The sequence below is a fragment of the Epinephelus moara genome, chromosome 8 (genome assembly GCF_006386435.1).
Source record: "Epinephelus moara isolate mb chromosome 8, YSFRI_EMoa_1.0, whole genome shotgun sequence".
Lineage (NCBI taxonomy): Eukaryota > Metazoa > Chordata > Actinopteri > Perciformes > Serranidae > Epinephelus > Epinephelus moara.
This window is the reverse complement of record NC_065513.1, coordinates 15434329-15457110: the sequence shown is the minus strand read 5'-3', so window position 1 is coordinate 15457110 and position 22782 is coordinate 15434329. Positions and strand designations below refer to the sequence as shown.

Here is a 22782-nt window from a genome sequence, read left to right as displayed (position 1 = left end):
TCAACAGTGATGATAAGGAAAACAGGCAAATCAGAGTCAAAAATAAAATAATGTAGAATGTTTGCAAGAAAAATTTTCTTTTGGTTGCGTGCATTGTATTTCAAGAAACATTCTAATAAGTAATCTGAATTGCTGTTTTATGACGATGTACGATGGATTGGAGCAACGATGTCAGGAGAGATGGGTGGATAAAATGCGACACAGGTTGTGAGCAGGTGTACATGGCATTAATCGTCTTGGCTTCCTAATCCACCAGCAAGCCACATTTCCCAGTACTCCTGTTGCTGCTGCTTCTAGCGTTAACATGGCACAGGTTCCTGCATGCTTGTCAGGTATTGTGCATCAGTCCACAACTTCCCTGTCACATCTATCACTTGGGATATACTGCAGGCTCCTCTGTAATTCACTGATGATCTTCAGGGTACACACACACTATCCTACAGTATTGAATTTTCTTTGAATATTTACTGTGCATAGAATACCAAATTATTTCATGTTTGTTGCAGAGACAAATAAGTTTTCAGAGGCTTCAAAAGAACAAAAAGCCAAGGGAAACACAAATGCCACCTTTAACGTCATATTTATTGTTATTTAGTTACTCAATAAAACATATACAGATATATACAATATGCAGGAAAACAGACGACTGCACTTTACATATTATTAAAAAAAGGAAACAAAAAAAAGAAAAAACAGTTCGTAAATTGCCGTCACAGTCCTCCATCTATTGTTTCAGAAATTCAAATTCAACAGAAGCTTTATTTAAAGATTACAAGATTGCCTAACACACAGCAAATTTTCTCTTATTATACATGTGCAATACCAATAGTCTTTTTTTGTTCAATTCCCTTATTAAACAATCCCTTGACCTCCGTTTTCAGTTCCCATTGGCTGAATTGTACACAAGCGGTTGAGCTCATGAGGTCGATAGCAGAGGTGAGAAGAGAAGAGGGAAAGTTATTTTTTGCCAAAACAAAGAATAGAGAACTACAACAAATCATAAATGATTAAGAGCAGCAAATGGTAAAGGTTAAATCGTTCTTTGTCAGGGAGGGAAAATGTTGTGTTCACAAATAAAGGGAAAAAAGAGTTGTGAGTTGTGTTACATTCATGCAAAATCACCCTTCTTCCCATCTTTCTCTAGCTCTGCCACAGCTGGCATTTGATCTGTAAATTTGGGGGGGATGCAAGCAGTACAATTGCCTTTATTTGAGGGATAATGTACACATTAGAGCCGTCACCAGAACTGAGGTGAGAGCAGGTAGGCTGTAATAAGCAACAGAGTAAAAGTCATGAGATCATGGTCGCATCACAAAACTCAACACTGGTATACAATCGAAGCCAATGATAACTGAATATCTCTTCTTCTTCTTCTTCTGCTTCTTCTGGTTCTGTATTCTCCTCCTTTGACATTTCTTTATTTTTCTTCAACAAAGAAAGTAAAAGAAAAAAAAAATATTGATTTGAGGTTTTCCAGATGTGGGCATTGTTGAGTAGAGCCCGCGCTGTATTGTCCAGCAGTATGTGAGAGAGTGTCCTAAAGTGTGACTGCATGTATCAGAAAAAACATGGTATTTGTATGTGTGTGTGCGTGAGTGCATGTATGTGTGTGTGTGTGTGTGTGTGTGAGAGAGAGAGAGAGTGAGTGAGCGTCTGTGGTCATGTTTGCATTTACGAGTATAAATGTCTTTCTGTCCCTGAACAGGCAGGAGCTGCTCGCAGTTGCCTCATCAACACTTTATCATCATCATCCTCCTCATCATCATTATTTGTCTCTGAAGCTTTTCTTAATCTTCTTTCCTACTTCCTGCTGGGCCTGCTTTTTTTTCTCAAGTCAGTGCCGCCACGAATGTCCCAAATCGGTTGGAGATATCAGAGTGGAGAGAGCGCCAGGACGAGACGGGCCCCCCTCGGCCCTTACTGTCCCCCAGCTCATCTGTGCAGTGGACGGACAGGCACTGCAGGTGGTTCCCTCCATTGCTCCCTCCCCCTCCTCCTCCTCCCCCTCCTCCTCCGACTCCTGGGGCCCCAGCTCCAGCCTTACCCTGGGAGAGCTCTGATTCTGCAGACAAACACAGAGAGGAAAAGGTTAATTAAGACTGTACAAAAAAAATTAAAACAACTTCAAGCAATTGGCATTCTCTGATACAGATGAAGCATTTAAAATACACACTTTTAATTAAACCAGTGTCATTTTCACTTCCCACTCTAAATCTGCACTGTGAAATTAATTCAACACTATTCCACCCCCCTCCCCATCAATACCACCCGAAAAGGAGGCTGTAAGCAAAGCTTCCTCTGCTCACACTCCACCTCCTCATGCCTCATATACACGAGTGAAAACACACACACACAAACATACACGCATTCATTCGCTCCCAGTCAGGCGTGCAAATCTGGAGAGCTCCTGCATAACCTCCGGTCAGAGGGTCAAAGGGCATGGAGAATACTGGCCTTTAACCCTGCTTGACCCAATTTAGTGGTATAATGACCATGCCACAGTATCGACCCTGTGTCAGCAAGGTGTGGAGCCTCATATTAAATGGTTGCACCGAGTTTCCGGAAAATCCATACACAGGTTGATTATAAGTCACATAAAAAAAATCAAAAAAAAAATCAGCCGTGCTAGAGAGTTAATGCTGACGTCTGAGATGCATGCTTCACATATGGAGAAAAATCACTTTGTGCCGTGTAACGCAGAAATTAGTCAAGGGGAAGATTGACGAGGACGGGAAGTGCTTGGCTAAACTATACATAAAAGCGCAGCGTCACACTTCATCTGCTGTGAGACAGGCTGCAGCATACTGAGGGAGAGGAGGGCAGAAATGAAGAAAAGTTCTGAAGAAGATACAAAAAAATACAACAGGGGAAAGAGGAACACAGCAACTAGGAAAGAGGTAATGGTGGGGCTGTGTGTTATGACACTAGTGTTGCATCGTGTGCTTTGGGTTTTGCCTCCAAGGAAGCCCAAAGCGCCGAAATAGCGCGTGTGAAGATGTTAGGGATCCTTTGCTAAAATCAGTCCGATTATTCACCCGCTGCCTCACCGCACAAAATATATGACTGCCTTGCTCCATGTGGATGGTGAGCGGATCAGTGTTCTGCACAAAGACACTTTAAGGTGCAGGGTGTCTGAGTGTAGAGACAGGCAGAAAACAGCTCTGACAAGCTGAGTTACATGTGTCAGAGAAGGGAGAGGCTGTGATAGACGACACAGTCTGGGCACAGAGGCTGCGGATCACAACACTCCAGTCAGTCTGCTGCTCACCTGAGAGACAAGAGGAGCGCAGACCTCCGTATCACCCACAACCCTGTTTCCCCCTTTTTAGCTCATCTTTCTCTGCTGCTTAAACAGTTTTGTTTTGCTTACTGTTTCCATCCCTCTCCCTCTCTGCTTTCACAAACCCAGAGGCAGCGGTGACACAGTGTTAACAAAACACAGCCAGGGAAGAGAAGGCCAACCCAGGCCATGCAGCGAGGACAACCAAGAGAGGCAGGGCAGGCAGACATGCAGGCAGTGAGGCAGGCTTGCCCCCCAGCCTGTCTGGGCTGCGACCACTGGAATGGAAAAGTGGGGGGATTTGGTAAAAGGTCAGGCAGCCAAGCCTCCCGTTGTTCCCTGTTTCGTTTGTCTCTCTGGCTGCCGGTCTCTGTAAATTTCTCTCTCTCTATCTCCATCTCCCTCCCAAGGACTGGAGACACGGTGTAAGTGGGGGCTGGGGTGCAGGGAGGGGGGGTAAGGGAGAAATGAGGATTTAGAGCAGTGTTGGTGGTGGCGGTGACAAGATCTAACATTTGCCAGAGGGTCCAGTCATACACCTCAGCATGGCGGATCCCCACCCCCTGCCAGTATCAACCCCTCCCCGCCTCACCCCCTCCACCCACTCACACTCTCGTCTTCCCAGCGCTGTGCCCTCCAGCACCCGCCAGCAGCTCATGCTAGCTGGGCACAGCAGGGTCCGCTCCGGCCTGAATAGGCAGCCAAGCGTTCCCCTGGCTCACTGCTGACACACAGCAAACTGACAACACGCACGGCCGAAAACACACAACACGCCAACCACTGCCGCCGCTGCCATACCCACACCAGCCCTCAGCTGCTGCTCCACACGCACACACACACACAAGACCCACATACATATGGACATGCACACAGAGACACACACACAATCCCAGCTAAACACGTCACTCAGCTTTAACGCAAGGACAAGAGAGAGGTAAAAATGCACACAGATCAAATAACAAATGTGATAACTCATTTTTCCCGCACACACACTCACAAATGTATCGCTTGTATAATCCCAGGATTCATGTTCAGATATGAGCTCACATAAAAAAAAAAAAAAATCTATATACCGTTACACATAATTTCAGGAATGCTGTCAAGGGCAAAAAAATGTTAAGTTTTAACTTTTCTAACATCTTTTTAAGTTAAAAAGCTATTGCTGTTTGTTACAATACACTTTTCAATTAACAGCATGTGCAAAATCCACCACTTGTAAAAAGAGCCACACACTTGACCATCACAGGATTAAAATATCACCCAGCATTACAGGGTAGCCAAAGGGGATTCAAGGGATGTGAATTTTATGGAAAAAAAATCAAGACACTACCCTTAAATTGTAAGCATTATCCATGGCGGCGCATTCCTTCAAAAGTGGAAACGGCAGTGTGAAATTCTACATCACACAAGTCTAAATCCCAAATCACCATGACATTTTGCAAGCAGGGGAATCTTTTTTTTATATATATAATAAGATCTATCTTGTTATGGCTGTTCATTGACTAACGTAGAATTCATATCCACGGTAATATCTCAATAATAGCCTATTCATCTGAGGGGAACAAGTGCTTAGCATCAACAAGCGAGGGGGAAAATACCTAATAAAAAGAGAACGGTAACAGCGCGAGCAGCTGCGCTGAGCCACAAATACACCTAAATATCCTTAACCACATTACAGCCAGGAAAGATTACCACTGTGATGTGTTAAGTAAATACTGAATTTAATGTGATGCACTTATATCACTATATCTCTCGCCCCAAGTGCGGTACTTTGTTATTTAGTGCCTAGTGATGATGCACACACACACACACACACACACACACACACACACACACACACACACACACATAGCAGTGGGGTTTTTGGAGCCGTCTCACAGACACAGCCAGAGACGATTTACAGAGATGAGTAGAGCTTCGAATGCCATGAAGGCTGGGAGCGCAGCGCGCAGCTCTGGTTGTCTGGATGACACCAATGTGTCTGGGAGCTGACGGCCTGACACGGGTTTACATGTCATATCACACACACTCAACACACTCAGAGCAACGCAGGGAGGTAAACAATGGCTGCTTAGAGACCATGTTTTCTAGCAATTTATTAATGAGTGTTACAGCGTGCAATTATTTTTTCAATTAATCCCAAAAACAAAACAAAAAAAACAGCGCAGTTAAAAACAATGACAGTAACCTTTGAAGCTGACACAGATATTGTGACTATCTGTGAGAAGTATGTAGGGCAGAAAAGCAGCTGAATGAAATGTATTTCTTTAACAGGAGAAGAAAAGCTCCTCTTTGGCGCAAGTTCCTCAGAGCCGTCACATTGATTTCCCAGGCCCCAGAATCCCATGCGGCAGGCCTCTGCCCTTTCCATCCCGAGCTCTATACTTCCATGACGACACTTCACCTTTAACCCCATGCTCCCGAGGGCGCGACCCCATCCTGGCTGAACACAAACCAGCCCAATCAGAATGTTCGGCTCGCTGACAAAAACACCCAAAGGCCTCCGCTCCTATGACAGTGTGTGACATCAGGTCAGATTCCTTTAGCATAACAACTACCACTATGGCCTTGTGAGAGGATTCTGTCTTTGTCAGCACAAAACACCCGTCACAAACCACAGAGAAAAAGTCGGATTTCACAAAAAAAGGGGTGAGAAAGGGTCTTCTTCTGTGGAAATATAGCGACTTAAGGTTCTCCCTATATTGTCTCATCACTGTCTCAGAAGTGACAGGACATGAAGGTCGCTGCCGAATAATTAAGCCACGTAGAAAATCGAATAAGTACAGTCATGCTGAGGGAAGTCTTAAAGATGATATGGGGGGCTAACAGAGGTATTGTCCCAGGTACCCCCTGCCCCAGGGTGGGTAGGGGGCATGAGAGGCACCCTGCAACCCCCACCCAACTAACGCAGTGTGACCTTTCCCTCAGAGCAGGGAGGATATCTATAGGGAGTGGGGGGGCACATTTCTCACACAGGGGTTATTTTGGTTCGAATTTCCTCTCTGTTCTCTGGCCTGCAACATAAAGGAAAAAAAACTTGCCCAGGCAGGCATTGCCCCCAGCATTCGTTACCTTCTCTCCAGCAACACACCCATTCCCATCCCCTCAAACTCACACACACACACGCACATACGCACACATGCACACCTCCCCCTCTGGCCACAAGAAGTGCTTAGGAAACCAGACACAAATCAGAACATGGGAAGTGATTTAGTGCCTCCTTCATAACTCACAACCATGTCCAGGACCTGTCCAGCATGTCGTCCAAGTCGGTGACATATTGATCTACTTCGCCGTCTCTATTTTGTTTCAGCGCAGTGCTGCAACACTTTGTTTTCTGTGTTTTCACCCTTTTTGGAAAAGGTCAACCACACATGAAAACAGTGGCAATTTTGAGGTTAGAAGCACCTGCATGACACAGACATTTGTTTTGGATTAAATAATAGTGGGGGTAATTATGAATGATGCACCAGGAATTGCAAAAAGTGTAAACAGATCATTTTAATCTGTGTAATTAGATAGATAAATCTTAAAAATGATACTGTGTATTTAGTAGCTGCATTATTATAGGGGGAAATATTCTAAATAGATATAAGAGAGAATATATTCTTAAAACTACTGCATGCAGACGAGAATTTACAATAGTAACTGATGGAAAAAAATGTTTTAAATTAAATTATTTTCTCTTCAGTAAATGCAAATGGTAGCTATTACACAGCCACTCGCCTCATGAGCGAAACTACAGATGTTCTCTGAAAAAAAACCCTATCTCTCCTACTTCCTCTTTCACTCCATCAGTCTTTCCTTCCGTCACCCAGGAGAAACAGCTCCAGTGTCATAACCCATTTGTCAATTGCTCAATACAAATTAAAGGCGCCTGACGACTACCTGTACGGTTAATAACATAACCGCTGCTGGCAGCATGACAACATCTGCACCTCTGAAAACCTGAAAACACACACCTTTTAAAAGCTGTGCTCATACCCCGGGCAACATATGAACCCCTTTCAGGAGTTTCTTTTTTTTGTTCTGGCATACATTCAGCAAGACAGTGGACATTTGGAGGCATGTCACATACATCCACGATCGAAGGTTTGAAACTGCTCGTTCTGTGCATCTCCCAGATAAACTCAGCTTTCCATTCCCTGCTGCATCCGAGGAGAATATTTACCACATGCTGAGACAAGTTTTATTTTATTCTAACACCCTTCCCCAGGGAAAACAAAACACCGGATGAGCTGCTATTTTGAAGAGTTGAAAATCCAGCAAGGCCTGACACCTTTGTTCATCTTTTTCTCTCTTCATCAGTCACCAGCACGCTTCTTTAATAGGCTTCCTTTGACTGTCACTAGTGCTCAATGTCTTGCAAAAGCCCGGGAACATAGAGCACACATGCGTGCACGTGCACACACACACACATAGCACGTAAACAAACACGAATGCACACACACACACACACATAAACGCTGTCTTAAATTCCAGATGCTTTATATGCATGATAGGCGCTTTTCAGTCCTGCACTATTTACAAGTCGGGTAAATACTCTTAAATATTTTCAACACATTAGAATTAAGTGAGCGTGTTCCACCGAGCGAGACACCTGAGATCGGGGGGCTGGAGCTGTGAGCCTGACACCGAGTCTAAATAAATCAAACTTTATGTCTACACCTGACAAATCCACACTATCAAGTTGCAGTGTCTACAAACCTGCCCTTCGTCACACACTCACGTGCATACCAGCACACGCACACACATACACACACGCAGATGCGTAGAATCACAAACACAGCAAGAAAAGGAAAACGTGTTTGTTTAGGAGGATGTTAGTGTCTCAGATGTTGCTCCGTCATTATAATCATGTATTTACGTTGCTAAAATCAGCACTTGTGGACATAAACTAGCTGCTCTTTGTAGCCCCCATGAACCTGTCAATAACCAACTTACAGGAGTCGCCTGAGGATGAATTATGACTTTTGGAAACAATATTACCAAGGCTAATTGCTATGATTATCATAATGATTATCATTACTGCAGTACAGGAGTGTGCAAGGGGCTTGGTGAAAGTGTGTTGTTGAAAAAAAAAAAAAAAAGTCAATATGAAACACCTTGTAATGACAGGTAAAGAACATAGACTGCCCCGAGCTGTTTTTTCCACATTCAAGCATGTGCCAATCACTTTCTCCTTTTTTTAGAAAAAGGAAATAGAAATTACTGGTGTGATTTGTGGGGTTGTTGTCGTACTGAAATGTCAAAGGCAGGTAGTCTCACAGGATTGTTCTCCATGGTGGAATATCAATACGGCTCTTTCAGTGGATTTAAGTGCTTTCTAGTAGGTGTGATAAGATGCAAGTTCCCTCTTTTCAAACCTGTCAAAGTCAGAGCCAAAGAGATTTGATCATGATTAGAGCTGTTTATGGGCTGATTATTGAGAGTGAAGAGTGAAACTATTCCACAGGGTCAACTGTGAAGTGTTTTAACTATGCTGATAAAAAAAAAGAAAAGTCACACAAGTGTGTGTGGCAAAAAGTAAAAATAACTGAATCACTTCCTACGCCTGCTGGCTGCCTGTTATCAAGACTGTGCATAAGTTTCCAAATGAACGGTCGGCTTCTGGCTAAGATATACAGAGGAGAAGGGAAGAGGAAGAGCATAAAATATTTTTTTTTTTTACATGAAAGGGGAAATAATATTAACTGGCACTGTACAAGGAAAGTTGCTTGCGTACACCTCTACTCTTTGCCTCCATTGGAGCACAAGATGCTGTGTTGCACACGAGACTCTGCAGGCCGCGAGCTTACAGCGGCAGGTATAGCTGTGTCTTGGTGAAAAACTTCAGCTACATGCTGTCACAGAGAGAGAAGGCCAAAAATATGGGGTCCAAAGGGGGCCATTACTGCAGCACGCATCACTTTAAACAGGCACACAGGGAGCACAGAGAGGGCGAGCTGTGATGCACTGGGTGAACAGACATCAGCTCCGAGAGCACAGTTGAACTTTTATAGGCTACTTGTCTGCACGCTCAGACATTCAGAGGAAGTTAGCTAAAGAATGACACTGAATTTCTTATTTAGATCATAGCGAGATTTGTGGATCCTCAAGTCTCTCTTTGTCGAAGCGCTGAGGCAAACGCACCTGGCTACAGAATGATCTGGGGTCCCTCTGAAGTTTCACACAACTTGACACTGAGCGCTTTTAGTGAGGCTGCACTGAGCGATGGAAACATTCACCTCATACGACCAAACTGACCCTTGACCTCCAACTTTTTTTTACTTTCCCTGCAATCATCTGAAGCAAACTCCTCTGCACCACCAAAGTACAACACCGTAATTCACCTGTTTAAATTATCAGGTAGTTAAAGGTTATTTTGTATACAACACTGAGTGAAACTAAAAAAATAAAATAAAATAATAACACGCATCATGTGTGATTTCTCGGGAGAAAAACTAAACTCCCACTAGACAGAGATGATCTCATATTTTTGGTCATATTCTGGGTAAAGTTAAACACCTGACAAGTAATTCACAACGTATCTAAAAATTAAGACGTGACAGCACTTAAAGTTCTGCCTATAATTATAATTAATTTAAATGCACTTTCAGCTACATTTTCATTTTAAATTAGGTATTAAAAATATTTTCTGTAAATGTATTAATTACGGTTTATCATTAGTGATCTTAACAACCTGATAAAATGCTAATTGTTTAAGAATTAAAATAATCTATGCATAATTCAAATACACCCCACAAGAGAGCAAAAAATAGACATATATATGTAAATGAAATGCTGATGACAAAAGGAGTTTTGGAAGGGGACAGATAGAAAACTGTTTCACGTGTTTTTACCTGTAAGAAAATGAAATTCTACCGCTTCAGAAAACAATTTTTCTTCACCTACATTTCAGACTTATATAACCTTCTACATATTTCCACTGCAAAAAATATCTTAACTGGTGATGTCATCTTGTGCTGGTGATTAAAATGTTATTTTAACTTATTTTAAATGGGGGGAAAATCATTTCCACTGTCAGTGGAATTACTTAAATTAAATTTGTCCTAATGAAAATGTTCATCTTTGAAGAATTTTCTTGACCAAGCTACATTTAGTTCATGCTAATGGCCTAATGAAGCGGCCTGATTAATTTCAAATTAGTGTCACTGACATTATCTCCCCAATGGCTGCATTTTCCTCACAAGAGTGAGGACTAGATTGGTAGAGGTGGATATTTCTTGCAGTGTGAAAAAAAAAGCCTGTGGGATGCTGGCTCTTATGGAACTACACTGTGGGCTATGACTTATCTTAAATTATTATGTTATTTTGCTCCCTTCTGTGTAGCCTAAGCATCAGATTCAATCTCGAAATCCCCCTCCCCTCCCAAATACACCTCCACCCTTTTTTTCATCTTTGCTGTCTGAAGCACTCAAATGAGAAACTGTCAGGAGCCGTGATTTGTGCTAACTAGCTATCGATCGCTCCAGAGCTGCATGCCTCGTGTCCATGCAGGGAGGGCTGAGAGAGGAGAGAAGAGGAGAGGAGAGGGAGAGAAGGAGAGGAGAGGAGAGAGAAGGAGAGAGGAGGGGGAGAGGAAATTGGAGCAGGAATGAGACTATTCTGCTTTTAAATACCTACTGATTTTTATGAATTTATCATGTTAAATGTGCCATCAGCCCCAGAAATTAAAACAAGGAGAGCAACAGGGTGTCACTGTCTATCAGTGCTGGGTTTCCAACTCTAAAGAATACTCATTAATCAATATCAAAAATGATGATGTTACTTATCATCTCCTGGCATCAGTGGACTTTTTTTCATTTATTTTTTACATTCTTATGCTCTGTTGTTTTCTGTTGTTGTTGTTGTTTTCTTTTATAATAAATTAGTACTCAGTTACCTCTTTTGTAAATGATGAAAAGAAATCATGGGAACAAAAAAGAAAAGCCACAATAAGTTCAATAATTTTGTCATTTGTCCTGTAATTTAGCTGAGAGCACCAGCGGAGACCAATTATAAGGAAAACAAATAGCTGGAAGAAGTGAAATGTTCTAGTTTTGATCGTTGTGGCTCAAATTAAAAGATGTACACTGCTTGTTATTTTGCTGTTGAGTTATAATTGGTGTGACCCGCGATATTAGTCAGCTGCATCAGTGGAAAACAGTCACAGTGCTCCGTGGAAGTAATGGCATTAGTGTTAGTACCCGACACCCTGAGCTCAGTCTCTTATAAACAATGCGCCTGGACCCCAGACTCCGCGCGGCGCGGCGCGCGCCCCCGCCCCTCTCTGCACCCGCACTGATCAGAACAAAGAGGCGCTCGAGACGCGCCAGGCGCTATATCCACTATTATATACATGCACATTATTATATATACACACATCCACAGGCCCAACGGTGGCTTTACCCTGACGGTGGGCACTTCTTACAGATTTTATCATGCAGAATTATCAACCATCTCTGTCTCTGCTTTGGTTTGAAATCATGTGGAAATAGCCAACGTAAAAAAAAAAAAGACAGAAAGAAAAAGACAAGAAGCATAAAAAAGAAATGGATAAATAAAACCAATACATATAACTTGGCTTATTTCGCAATTATAATGCATTCAATTAGTTTTCTGTTATAATTAAGGCACATAAAATATTAATAAAACAACAATTTAATCGTAACAAAGTAGCAGTATTAAAATTGTATATATAATAATCATAACAGCGTTAAATATTATTGTTAATACTATTTTTAATATCATTATTGTTATTATTATAGGAAAACGAATTATAAGGAGAAACTAATCCGCAACAAAGTGCAGGTTAAATTATTTTTCTGCATTTTAATTAAGAGCCACCTTAAAAACATGAAGATAAAACTACTTGTAATTATGAACCTTCGTCTGCAGAGTGTAATATCTGCGTGTAGTTGAAAAGCTACCTCTGTGCCTTTAGGCCAGAGGATTTAACATTCTCCTTAAGAAACTTTGTATTGTAAAACTCCTAAATTCAGTCTAAAAATATTTTACAATAATCGAGGTATATAATAATAATAATAATAATTCATTTAAAAGTGACAAAGGAGGCAATAATAAATAATAAATTGCTAAACAATATTAAAGCTGCAATTTTAAAGTAGATAGTAAATAGCAGGCGATTAAACAATGAGTAAATTAACTTCCCACGTAAAATAAAATTTAACCTGAATGGCTGTATTGGTTTCACCATGATATCTAATCCTTGAAATCCTGTCCTGCCAATCTAAAATCAATCCACTTTCACTAGCTCCGTATTATCCCATGGTAATAACAAAAACAAACACGTAACAAGGCGAGGGAAACCCCGCTGCGCAAACGCATATCCTCAAAAAGCTATTAATCTTCTCAATGTAGTTGTTCACCCTGAAAACCGAGATAAAGACCCACAGGAAATGTTTACTTTACTTGAGCTGTTCTTTTGAAGTGCCTCCACAATGCAGAAACGTATAAAAATACATTGTCGAAAAATGTGCAAGGTTTACTTTGCTCAGTCAGATGGCATTTAAAAACTGCTCCAGTCTGAGTATCATTTTTTACATTCTTCAAATACTGATTCAATTTAACAAGAAAAATACCTCATAAATCTTCTTTTTCTTTGTAAAGACTTGAATGCTGCTGCCATTAATTTTATTATCTTCCTATAGGTTAAACCTCTAAAATTTAAAAGACCCCAGTTACACAGAGACGGCTGCTTTCTGGCTGCACAGTATGGACAAAAGGTTTTCTTTTAACAGCATATTTTACTTGTTATGTGTGTGTGATGTTACACTGAATTTCAGAAAAAGGAATAAGTGACATTTTAAGGAAAAGGATTGACTAATTTCAGAAGCAAAATGGAGCAGTCAGTGTAGTACGTGCTGCATGTGTGAGAGTGAGTGTGAGACACAGAGGGTTAGAGAAAGAGAAAAGTGGGTGAAACATAACCAAAGGAATAAAGTGTTTGATTTACCTTCTTTGCTGTTGTTTTGGCTCTTATTTTTTTCCCATGGTCCCATGGCCTTGTCATCCTCTGACCCGTCCATCATGGCCTTGTCACTGGGCACGTACCAGGTGGCGTGCTGCTCTGCCATGAGGGTGTCAAGGTCAATAGTGCCCATTGAGCCCTTCCCAGCATCCGGGCTGCAGCTTGCCAGCTCATTGTCTCCGTTCTGTGAGGGACAGTCGCCATTCTTTTTGCCATTTTTCATGGCCAGGGGCTGGTCCTCAGAGATACTGAATTGCTGCCGCTGTAGCTGGATCTGGGCCTGAAGGATCTCCAGAGGATGGATTTCTTCCTGGCCAGAGGTGCTGGATGGGGTGCGTACCTGCTCCACCCCAGGAGTGCCCGGGTGGCTCACCCCACTGGCCCCTGTGCCCCCACCAGCATTCAGTCCATAGCTGTCTGGTGTCGAGGTAGTATGATTGTTAATGCCCATGCCTAAGGGCTTCTGTCCATTTATCAACCCATGGTCACTCCGCTGCATTTTGGGTGAGCCGGTGATCATCGGGCTGCGATTCGGCTTGGTGGCCGAGGCCCCTCCTGCATCTGAGCTGGAGGACACCTCATCCTCGTTGCCGTAGTGGGTGCTGACATCGTCAGGAAAGTCCACTCGTGGTGAGCTACTGTCAGACTTGGCGACACTTTGAATGCCACTGTCCAAAGAAGACATCAGGTCGGCCTGGTCCCCCAACATTAGGTCGGCTCCTTTTCCCCAAGAAGGTGATTGGAGGTGTTTCTCATGGGGCGTTCCCCCACCCCTCTCCCCAACGCCAGCAGAGGGGGTCTGCTGGCCTGGACTTACAACAGGGTTACCATTGTCAGGGGAAAAAAAAATTCCAGGGCTCACATGTCCACTGTCTCTTTTTCTCCTCCCTCTCCCTCTCCCACTCCCTGTTGTTGCCTTCCCCTCACTGCACGGGGTAGCGTCCATGTTGTAATTTGGGGAGAGGGCACTGGCTTCCCCCTGCACCGTCTGGCTTTGACTTGCAGGCTTAGAGTTGCTATTCCCAGTGCCAGGCATCTGGCTGTTCTGGGAAGTGCTGCTCTGAAAATATTCAGGTCCAGCACTGCCAGTCCCATTAGATGTGCTGCTATTAATGTCCTGCTCTGTCTGACTCAGTTTTCGCTTGCCCTCATTTTGGTTCTTCTTGTTGAATGTTACGTTAAGATTGGGGGCCCCTAGGCTAGCGATCATGTTCTGGCAGGCCGTGGAAAGGGCCGCCAGGCAGCTCTGGCCGAAAACACTGTCTTTAGTGCTGGTTTTGCTGAAGTTCCCGAGGGACAGAGCTCCAAGCTTACTAACAGACGACCGCTGGCCTGGAGGGAACTCAGACTGAGGAGGGTAGCTCCCTGGTGAGGTGTTCACCCCCTGGGGAGCACTGTGGGCTGGCCCCTGACGGTTAGCCCCCCCATAGGGAAACGTTGGCTGTGCTCCCATTGGAGGTGCAGGGAAGTCAGCCGGCCGCCTCTCTGCTGGTGCATTCGGGTGCCCTGTCCCTGCTCCTGGAGACTGCATTTGTGAGAGGTTGCCCATGTTGCTGCTGAATTGTGAGTGCATGCCGGGGGAATGGAGAGCCTGTACATGCCCATCTCCTGGTATTCTCATGGGCTCCTGCATGCCCATGCCTGGCCTAAACATCATCCCAGCCCCGTTCTGCTGTAGCCCCATGTCATGAGGCCCTGATTCATTACCCGCTCCACCCATACGCCGTGACATCATCTCCCCTGGTGGGTGGGACCCTTGGAACCAGGAGTTCTCCTGAGTTACATGAGGATTTTGTCCATCAATGTTGGGCATCCTGCCACCATTCTCTCTGTCAAAGTTGGGCTGTGGCATGCTCCCGACTGGGCCTCCGTGAGCCATTGGGCCAGGAGGTACATCGCCGTGGTGACCCAGCTGCTGCAGACTGGGCTGCCTCATCCTCTGCTGCTGGTTGCGAGAGGCCATTTGTTTAATCATCATGGCTGCGTTCTGCCGCTGCTGCAGAGACTGCTGCTCAGGCCCCGGATGCTGCAGGGGACCTGGAGGGAAACCTTCACTCACAGGTGGGGTGAACTCTCCAGGCAGGCCGGGGTAGGCAGAGGGAGAGAGGTGGTTATCCATACCACCACACCAGCCCTCACCGCCATGTGCATTAGGAAAGTCAAATCTAGGCCTTTTCGCCATGTTCATATAAGGAGAGTCAAAGTGTTGCAGCCTCTGATTTGGGGGCTGTTGGGATGGAGGAGGAGCTGGCTGTTGCATATTAAACATGGGGTCCCCATAAGGGTGCAGACCCCTATTTTCCAGTCTGTGAATAGGATATTCAAACTGGTTGTGTTGGCCAGGCATCATGACCCCTCCGTCCAGAATGTTAGGGTTAGTCGAGCCGGGCTCAGCCTGAGGGGGTCGGGGGAGGCCAGGGGGGCATGAATTCTGTCTGGCTATCAAGCCAGCCTGTTGTTGCTGCTGCATGAGAGGATGTCTTGCATTGACCCCCGGCTCCATTCCCACGGGCACCTTCCGGCCATTTCCAAAACGCTCAAAAAACACTCCATGCTGAGGCTGCTGGGGCTGTGGCGGCGGCTGGTGTCCCTTAGAGATGCCTGACATACCTGGTGTCCGTGGCATGCCGGGGTTCCCTGCGAAATTACCACTGGGAACTGGCCTTCCGGGCCCAAAATGGGGTAACTGAGATTCTGAATCAGATGGGGAAAATACATGTACATCAAAATGTCCAGATGGAGGCTCACTTGGGAAGTTATACTCTAATCCCTCTACAGCTCCCTGGTTGGGCATCCGCCGAGGCTCCAGGCCATGAGACTCAGAAGAGGATGATGAGGAGGAGGGGAGACCATGAAAGGATGCTGCTCTGTTAGGAGACTGGTCCAGGGGTAGACAGGGAGCGGGGACAGCATGGCTGCCACTGGGAGGCCCGTGATGTTGAAAGTCAGGCATGTTACCAGGCCGCTGTTGCTGCTGCTGCTGGGGAAAGCCATCCCCTGCCTGTCCCTCAGTGAGAGGATCAAATCCTTCTCCAAAGCCCTGCTGTGGTCCCATGCCATTGTTGTTGTAGCCCATTAGCCTGCCACCATGCAGGCATGATGACCCTGGCTCTGGGCCTCCAAAATTCCCACTGAAATGGGGGTGAGGTTGGTGGGGGTGAGGTTGATGGCCGTGAGGATGTCCTTGATGAGGTTGCTGGTTGTTAAAAAATCCATGCATGGGTCCTTGCTGCTGCTGCTGCTGCTGAAGTCCGCCGCCTGTATGCATGTCCGAGTGGCCCCGCGGGTGAAAGCCCCCGTACTGCTCTCCGTTCATGTTCATGTTGAGCCCGAGCATTTGCGGCTCGCTCAGAGGGCCCATGCCGGGCTCCACGGCTCCCGGCGGGCCTCCGGCGTGAAAACCTGGGCTTTTATAGTGGGAGCCCATGTTCAGTCTCGGTTGGTTTATGTTTCTCTCTGACTGGCCAGGGTTTCTGCTATTAATCTGAGAACCAAACTGCTCCAGCCCAAACATACTCCCCTGCAATCAATCCCACATGACGGCCAGTTTGCCAGACATCGGCACACTGTCTGTTTTTCCGTCTGTCCCCAAAAGCAAAAAAAAAAAAGAAGAAAAAAAGAGATACACAAGAAACTATTCAAATGTTTGTATCACTCTGATGATCAAACTGCTTTATCCACTTTAAATGTTTAAACTCACCAAATAAGTTCTCATTGTTTTGAAGCAATTGTTTTTGTTTTTCAACTTCTCCAAGGACGCGGAGGAGAGAGGGGACAGACTGTGTCCAAAATACGCACGTAAACCGTGTCCCTGCTCCCCTATTTATGCGTGCACTTGACTGCTCTCCTTTCTGTCTTTGATTAAGCATACAAATACAAAACACTGCAATTTAACTTGCTGCACGGGTGACCTACCATATTCCAAAGTTTCTCTGTGCGCATTTCTTCGGTGCAAACATGACACAAAAACATCTCGCTCACAAACTAAAAGGAGAGCGCACAAGAACTGGAGCGATCGAAGAGGGAATATGACAATTTCTGTCAGCTAATTCATTATTCCAGTCCAATGTCAAATGTCCCGGTGCGACTTTTTGCATAAGGTCCCATACTGGAAACAAGGAAAAAAAGTCCAATTAGAGCCGTGTGGTTAAAACTACCTCTGTGGCTTTGAGGGGGGAAAATCTGTTTTTTAAATAAATAGTGCCCACCGGTGTCCTTCAAAATCTCGACAACAGGCACGCAGCCAAAAGTCCAGTGTGCAGGAAAGTCCACAAACACGGCTCTCCAACCAAGGCACCGGAGAACCGGAGCGTCCGTTTACGCGACCTGAACCCGGAGTAGCGCGGCGTGCACTACCCGCACTCCACAACTACGGAGCGGCTTGACAGCATCCTTCACCCGCTGCCGCCGGTCATGCGCCTTGCAGCGAAGCGCCTCTGCCTTAAGTCCTTTCAATGCGTTTCGCTCCTAATGTGTGCGTCCCTTCGTTTACCGAGTCTTGTCTGGTGTGGTCTGAGTGCACTTGGGATACAGATACACTCACACTCCGCTCTGCCGCTTGGCGCTGTGTGAGATCAACGCGTCCAGAGGAGCCAGCAACAAGTTTTGCATTTCTGCAGCCGCTTCCATCCACGAGGTCTCAGCCAATCAGAGGGGCCAAAGAAAGCTCCGAGGGCGGGACAAAGGCTTTTAAGGTGGTCCGTGAGATTGTGAAAGCCTGTGTGAAAATCAGATCTTGGGTTTAACCTAAAATTTCACCCAAACAGATAGCGCAATATTTCCACAGAAGATAATTATGTAGTTTGCAAAGGGAACTTTTTTGTTAATTATACAACAGAATTACTGAGGTAAGAATACACATGTGCAACTTTCATATTCTCCACTGGAATAGCAGTGCTTAAAGTGAAAATGTGCACACTGCTGTTTGGTATGTTGCTCTAACCCACTTTATATATGAACAAACTTTTTAAGCCCTTGCACCCGCTCATCCAGGCACTTCACTACGCATAACTTAATGGAAATCAAATATATGTAGGCAACACAATAACAAGCTGTTGTGGAACGAATACACAAGCAACCAGTTGTAACGTGGAGACATTTCACATGAGTCGGTGCTGAGGTTACAAACTGGGCGCTTAATTTGTTCTCATATGTAAGAAATCCTACAAATCTATTCTTAACAATGAAACAGTCCAACATGATGTGCAGACTGAGAAATCACCACCTATCTGAAATTAAGCCTAAATATCAGAGCCGATATTGACGTTAGAATAAAGTGTGTGACGCTCACACCTCTCTGACCAATCAAACTCGCCCCACTCTGGTGTGTGAATGTGTCCCAACGGGGTGGAAAAAAATCCTCCTTAAAAGACCATCTGAACTAAATCATGTGGATGATATTGGGCTTCGGTTCCGATAATCAATAGCATTCTCTTAGTATTATACTCACTATAATAGAACATTTTTCCAAGGCCAAATTAGGATCATTTACTTTATAGGTTAATTAGCTGCAGGCCCGAGATGGCCGGGGTTATCTGTGTGAGGCTAAGTGGTGCAATAACCTGATAAGACATTAAATGATTGCAAATAGGCTTTCTGCATGTTCATGTGAGTTTGAGACAAAAGTTCTAATAAAAGAAAGTCAGCCTACATAATGTGTCTGGCCCTACTTGTTTTATAATCAGACCAATAACCTACTTTATGATATATTTTAATTTAATGCCATAGATTTGAGTTTTGCATATGTTTCAGATGTTATTGTTATGTAATTCAGAATGTGTCTGTAGCTCACACGTGTGTTTCTCTCTTTTCCTTTGTCTTCTGGTGTATTTATAGAGTCAGTTGTGAATTCTTGAGATTCTTTGGATCCTGTTCTCAGAAATGTTGGCATGGCATAATGTCCCTTTGTCAAATTTAAACTACTTAAGAAAAAAGAAAGATGTATTACAAATATTTCAGATCCAGGATTCATCTTGTGTGTGTGAGTGAGGGGAGTGTGTGTAATTATATGAAATAAAGAAAACATGCGGAAATACTGAACACAATGTACCTTTGCTCACCACCACGGATATTTTCTTTAGAGAAATGAGAACACCATATTATCCCTTCCCGACACTGTGGACAGTGGGCATTTAGAGAATTTGGTGTCAGACGGCTTTACCTTTGGGGGGGGACTAAGTGGACTTTTACCAAACAGACACAGTGCCACCTAGCGGCTGCCCACGTTCATGCTGAAGCACTCAGAGAACAGTTTCAGTCTAAATTGCTATAAACTGGGAATACAACTGTTAAATCTAAATAAAAACCTAGGGAGCAAGATTGTAATCTCTTATTATCATGTGAAATTTTGAGTTTTGAAGAAAAGCAATATTAGCAGTAGGGAAAATTATTCCCAAGGTAAATATGATTTTATTTTACTAGAACAACCACAGCTGACATAGGAATGCAATGTATGTGTAGGGTATTTCACAATTAGTGTCTTAGATTTGTTCATGCAATCAGATATTTATTTATAATTTAATGTTTAATTGTATAGGGACACGTATGTAACATAAGCCACACACCACAGCCTTCATAGCCCAAGCTAATTTGCAATGCACGTCCCTAGATGGGTTTTTAAAATACATAAAACTCAACAACAAATACACAAGAGACGGTGCAAAACACAAACTCAGTCATAAATATGTACATTAAAACCCCAAAGCTCATCTAAACTTCACTGTTTTCTGATTTGCTCTTTAGTGTTATGGATGTTTCAGGTATTTTTATCTATGATGTGTGTAAAGAAATAAGCAGCTCACAGCTGTGTGCTCAGCCCTGCACCCAGAGTTGAAGGCTGTGTGTCAGAGCTGAGGCTGGAGACAGGTCAGGACAAGGCGTAGTAAGGTGCTGGGGAACAGAGTATGTGTGTATATTTGGAATTTTTGGGGGTGTGTGGATGTGCACTCTTTGCAGCAGAGAGGACAGCAGCTCTGAGCGAGGAGGCAGGGTGGATGTGTTGTGGAGGAGACACGGTGTAAAGCACCTGTCTTCTCGAGAAGGAAGGAGAAGCATGTTGAGATGTTCTGATGGCTGCTGTGCTTGTTGCTGGAAAAAAAAACAACAACACTTTTTCCCTCAGTATCACCTTGCTAGAGGACCGCTTTTATATCTGAGAGCCAGCTGGATGTAGCATCATTAGAGTTTTACCCAGGCAAACAAAAAAAGTGTGTGCATATCAAACTGTTTTAGCCGAGGCGGCCATCACAGCTCTGCGAAGCCCGTTAGGAATACTAGAATTCATGTTCATTTCTCAACTGATAAAGGCCCATTGTATCACAAAGCCCAATAATGACACTAGAAACAAGCATGCTGTAGCTTAACAGCAGAAAAAATCAAGATATTATTCTGGCTGTAATACTAATACCACTGTGATACAGTTCCCGTTAGCTTTGACTACAGTGTTCTCAGATGGAGACAGACAAGTTAAGTATGACAAACCGATGGCATGGTCTCTTTCCCCCTCAGTCCCCAGTGATGATAAATGCAGCTCAGAGCTGCTGCGGAGGCGACTTCATGACAATGGACAGTCTACAGGCTTTCAAGCACTGTCACAATACAACTCTTCTCCATAGTGATTTAGTACTCAATTTGTCTCAATATTTCACTCAATAGGACAAGATAGCACAAGTGGGTGCCCTCCTCTAGCCTTAATTCATGGTGTTCCACAGATAGACATATATTACCATGGGGGTTGCCCAAAGAGACTGTTCCTTCCCTTTTCAGGGGGGTGGCGTTCTGCGCAGTTCGGGCAGTGTAGTGTAGAGCCAAGTGTGTCCTCTATGGGCCTGTCACTCAGCTGAGCCATCACAACTCCCCGGGTCAGAGTGGGTTAAGCAGCATCTGTCATCCAAAGAAGAACCATTGTATTAAGGGAGGGAGGGATGCGACAGTGAGCCCCCCTTTCCAACCCTCCTCTCCTCGCTGGTTGGCTCCACACCTTTTCCACCTCTCCCAGAACAACAGGAAAACTCAGGAGAATCTCTGGAGCTAAACTTGACCCAAGCCCGGAGGATGAGGAAACACTCGTGACATCACTGCCAACCGGCCAGAAATAACTTTCCTCTTCAAGAAAACCTGCAGCCTCTGAGCAAATCTGGCCCCAAGGGGAAGGTCACATACACAAACACAGCAGGGGGGTGGACCTAAAGCTAAATCTTCACTGCGTCTTTTCCTCCAAAAACAGACACTCTCACCCCTGTGTCATCTCATAGCAGGAGATGCAGCCAACAAACAGTGGTGCAGATTCTTTTCTTGATTTTGGAGGCCTGTACAATTCATTCTGACACAGTTAGGAATATTGTTACTTGTGCTTATGCGCTGAAAGCAATAAGCTGGTCGTTCTGGCGATCACAAAGTGTTTTTAGCACTGAACATCAAGTCTTTCCTCGGCATCGCGCCTGGATGTCCTGCTGTGTCAAGTCTCGAGCCTCCCTTTGAGATCCATTTCTTCTCTTCATCTGTTGCCTCGTCTATTTAAGCGACAGGGGCTCACTCATGACATGTCCCTTCATCTTCTTTGCGAGGGAGACACATGGATGGATGGATACATGCCTACTGTAGACTACTGCGAGCTGCCACTTAACAGGAGGTGTGTGGGCGAGCCTGCCCATCTCCGCTTTTAGAAACAGCATTATTTGCTTGTTCTGGGGGCAGATATGACTGGTTTCCTTGCAGCAGGCACATGTGACCGTTCCTCCACAAACAATAAAAAAGGCGGATATCTCAGGCTGCAGACTGGCGGCCCTTCCTGCTCTTTAGCACGGATTCCGCTGTTATTGTGTGGCTCTTCTGACCTGCGTGTCACTGAAAGTCTAGTCCATGCTAGTGTCACCCATAACTTTTCTGGGGGGGATGTTTATCCTATCTGATGTGCCTTTACGTAGGAGAACTAAGACTTTTAGACAAGCCTCAGCCCTACGCTCCTCAACATTAACACAAGCTACATCCTTAATTAAAATATTATTGTGAATTATTCAAAAATTAGATGTTTAAACGCTGTGTATGTGATGAAGCAGGGCCATAGCCATGAAGTCAACACTGGGGGGACCAAATCTGCTGGGGGGCCCCAGAAAAATAGTTAAAAAATTGAAAACCTGTTTCTTATTATTTATAAGACGCATGTACAGCCATACAACGTACAAATATGCAATACATGAAAGGTATGACTGTCTACGTAAATTACGCATGCAGCATAACATAAGTGACTCACACTATTACGCATATTACACTGTCTTTCCATTTTTTAAAACAGCTTAAAGTAATAAAAGAGAAAAAGTACAGTGTTTGACATTGACTGTACCTACCCACAGCAGTCAAGCAGCGTCTTCTGCTGGGGTACGGCAACACCACTTGGACAAACCATGCTCAGAACTGCAGTACACTGTAATACTAGCATCGGTAGTGATAATTGCACAATAATTGTTTAGTTTATTCAAAATCATGATTACTTTTGTTTATGTTCAGTTTGGACTTAAGTGACTGTTCCTGG

General features: G+C 44.3%; 1 protein-coding gene across 1 annotated transcript; it reads right to left on the bottom strand.

Moving 5' to 3' along the window:
- Positions 1-564: 564 nt before the first annotated feature.
- On the bottom strand, positions 565-17842 carry mn1b (meningioma 1b). Its single transcript, XM_050050785.1, has 2 exons — positions 13239-17842; positions 565-2062 (listed from the first exon to the last, which is right to left on the bottom strand). The coding sequence occupies exons 1-2, from the start codon at positions 16765-16767 to the stop codon at positions 1830-1832; spliced, it is 3762 nt and encodes a 1253-aa protein (XP_049906742.1). The 5' UTR covers positions 16768-17842; the 3' UTR covers positions 565-1829.
- Positions 17843-22782: the final 4940 nt, after the last annotated feature.

What these genes read in the sequence shown, in the direction of transcription:
- mn1b (XM_050050785.1), bottom strand. Translation starts at nt 16,767, where the DNA reads ATGTTTGGGCTGGAGCAGTTTGGTTCTCAGATTAATAGCAGAAACCCT. An exon ending in CCAAAACAACAGCAAAGAAG is followed by an intron (nt 2,063 to 13,238) that starts GTAAATCAAACA and finishes GTTTGTCTGCAG; the next exon opens with AATCAGAGCTCTCCCAGGGT.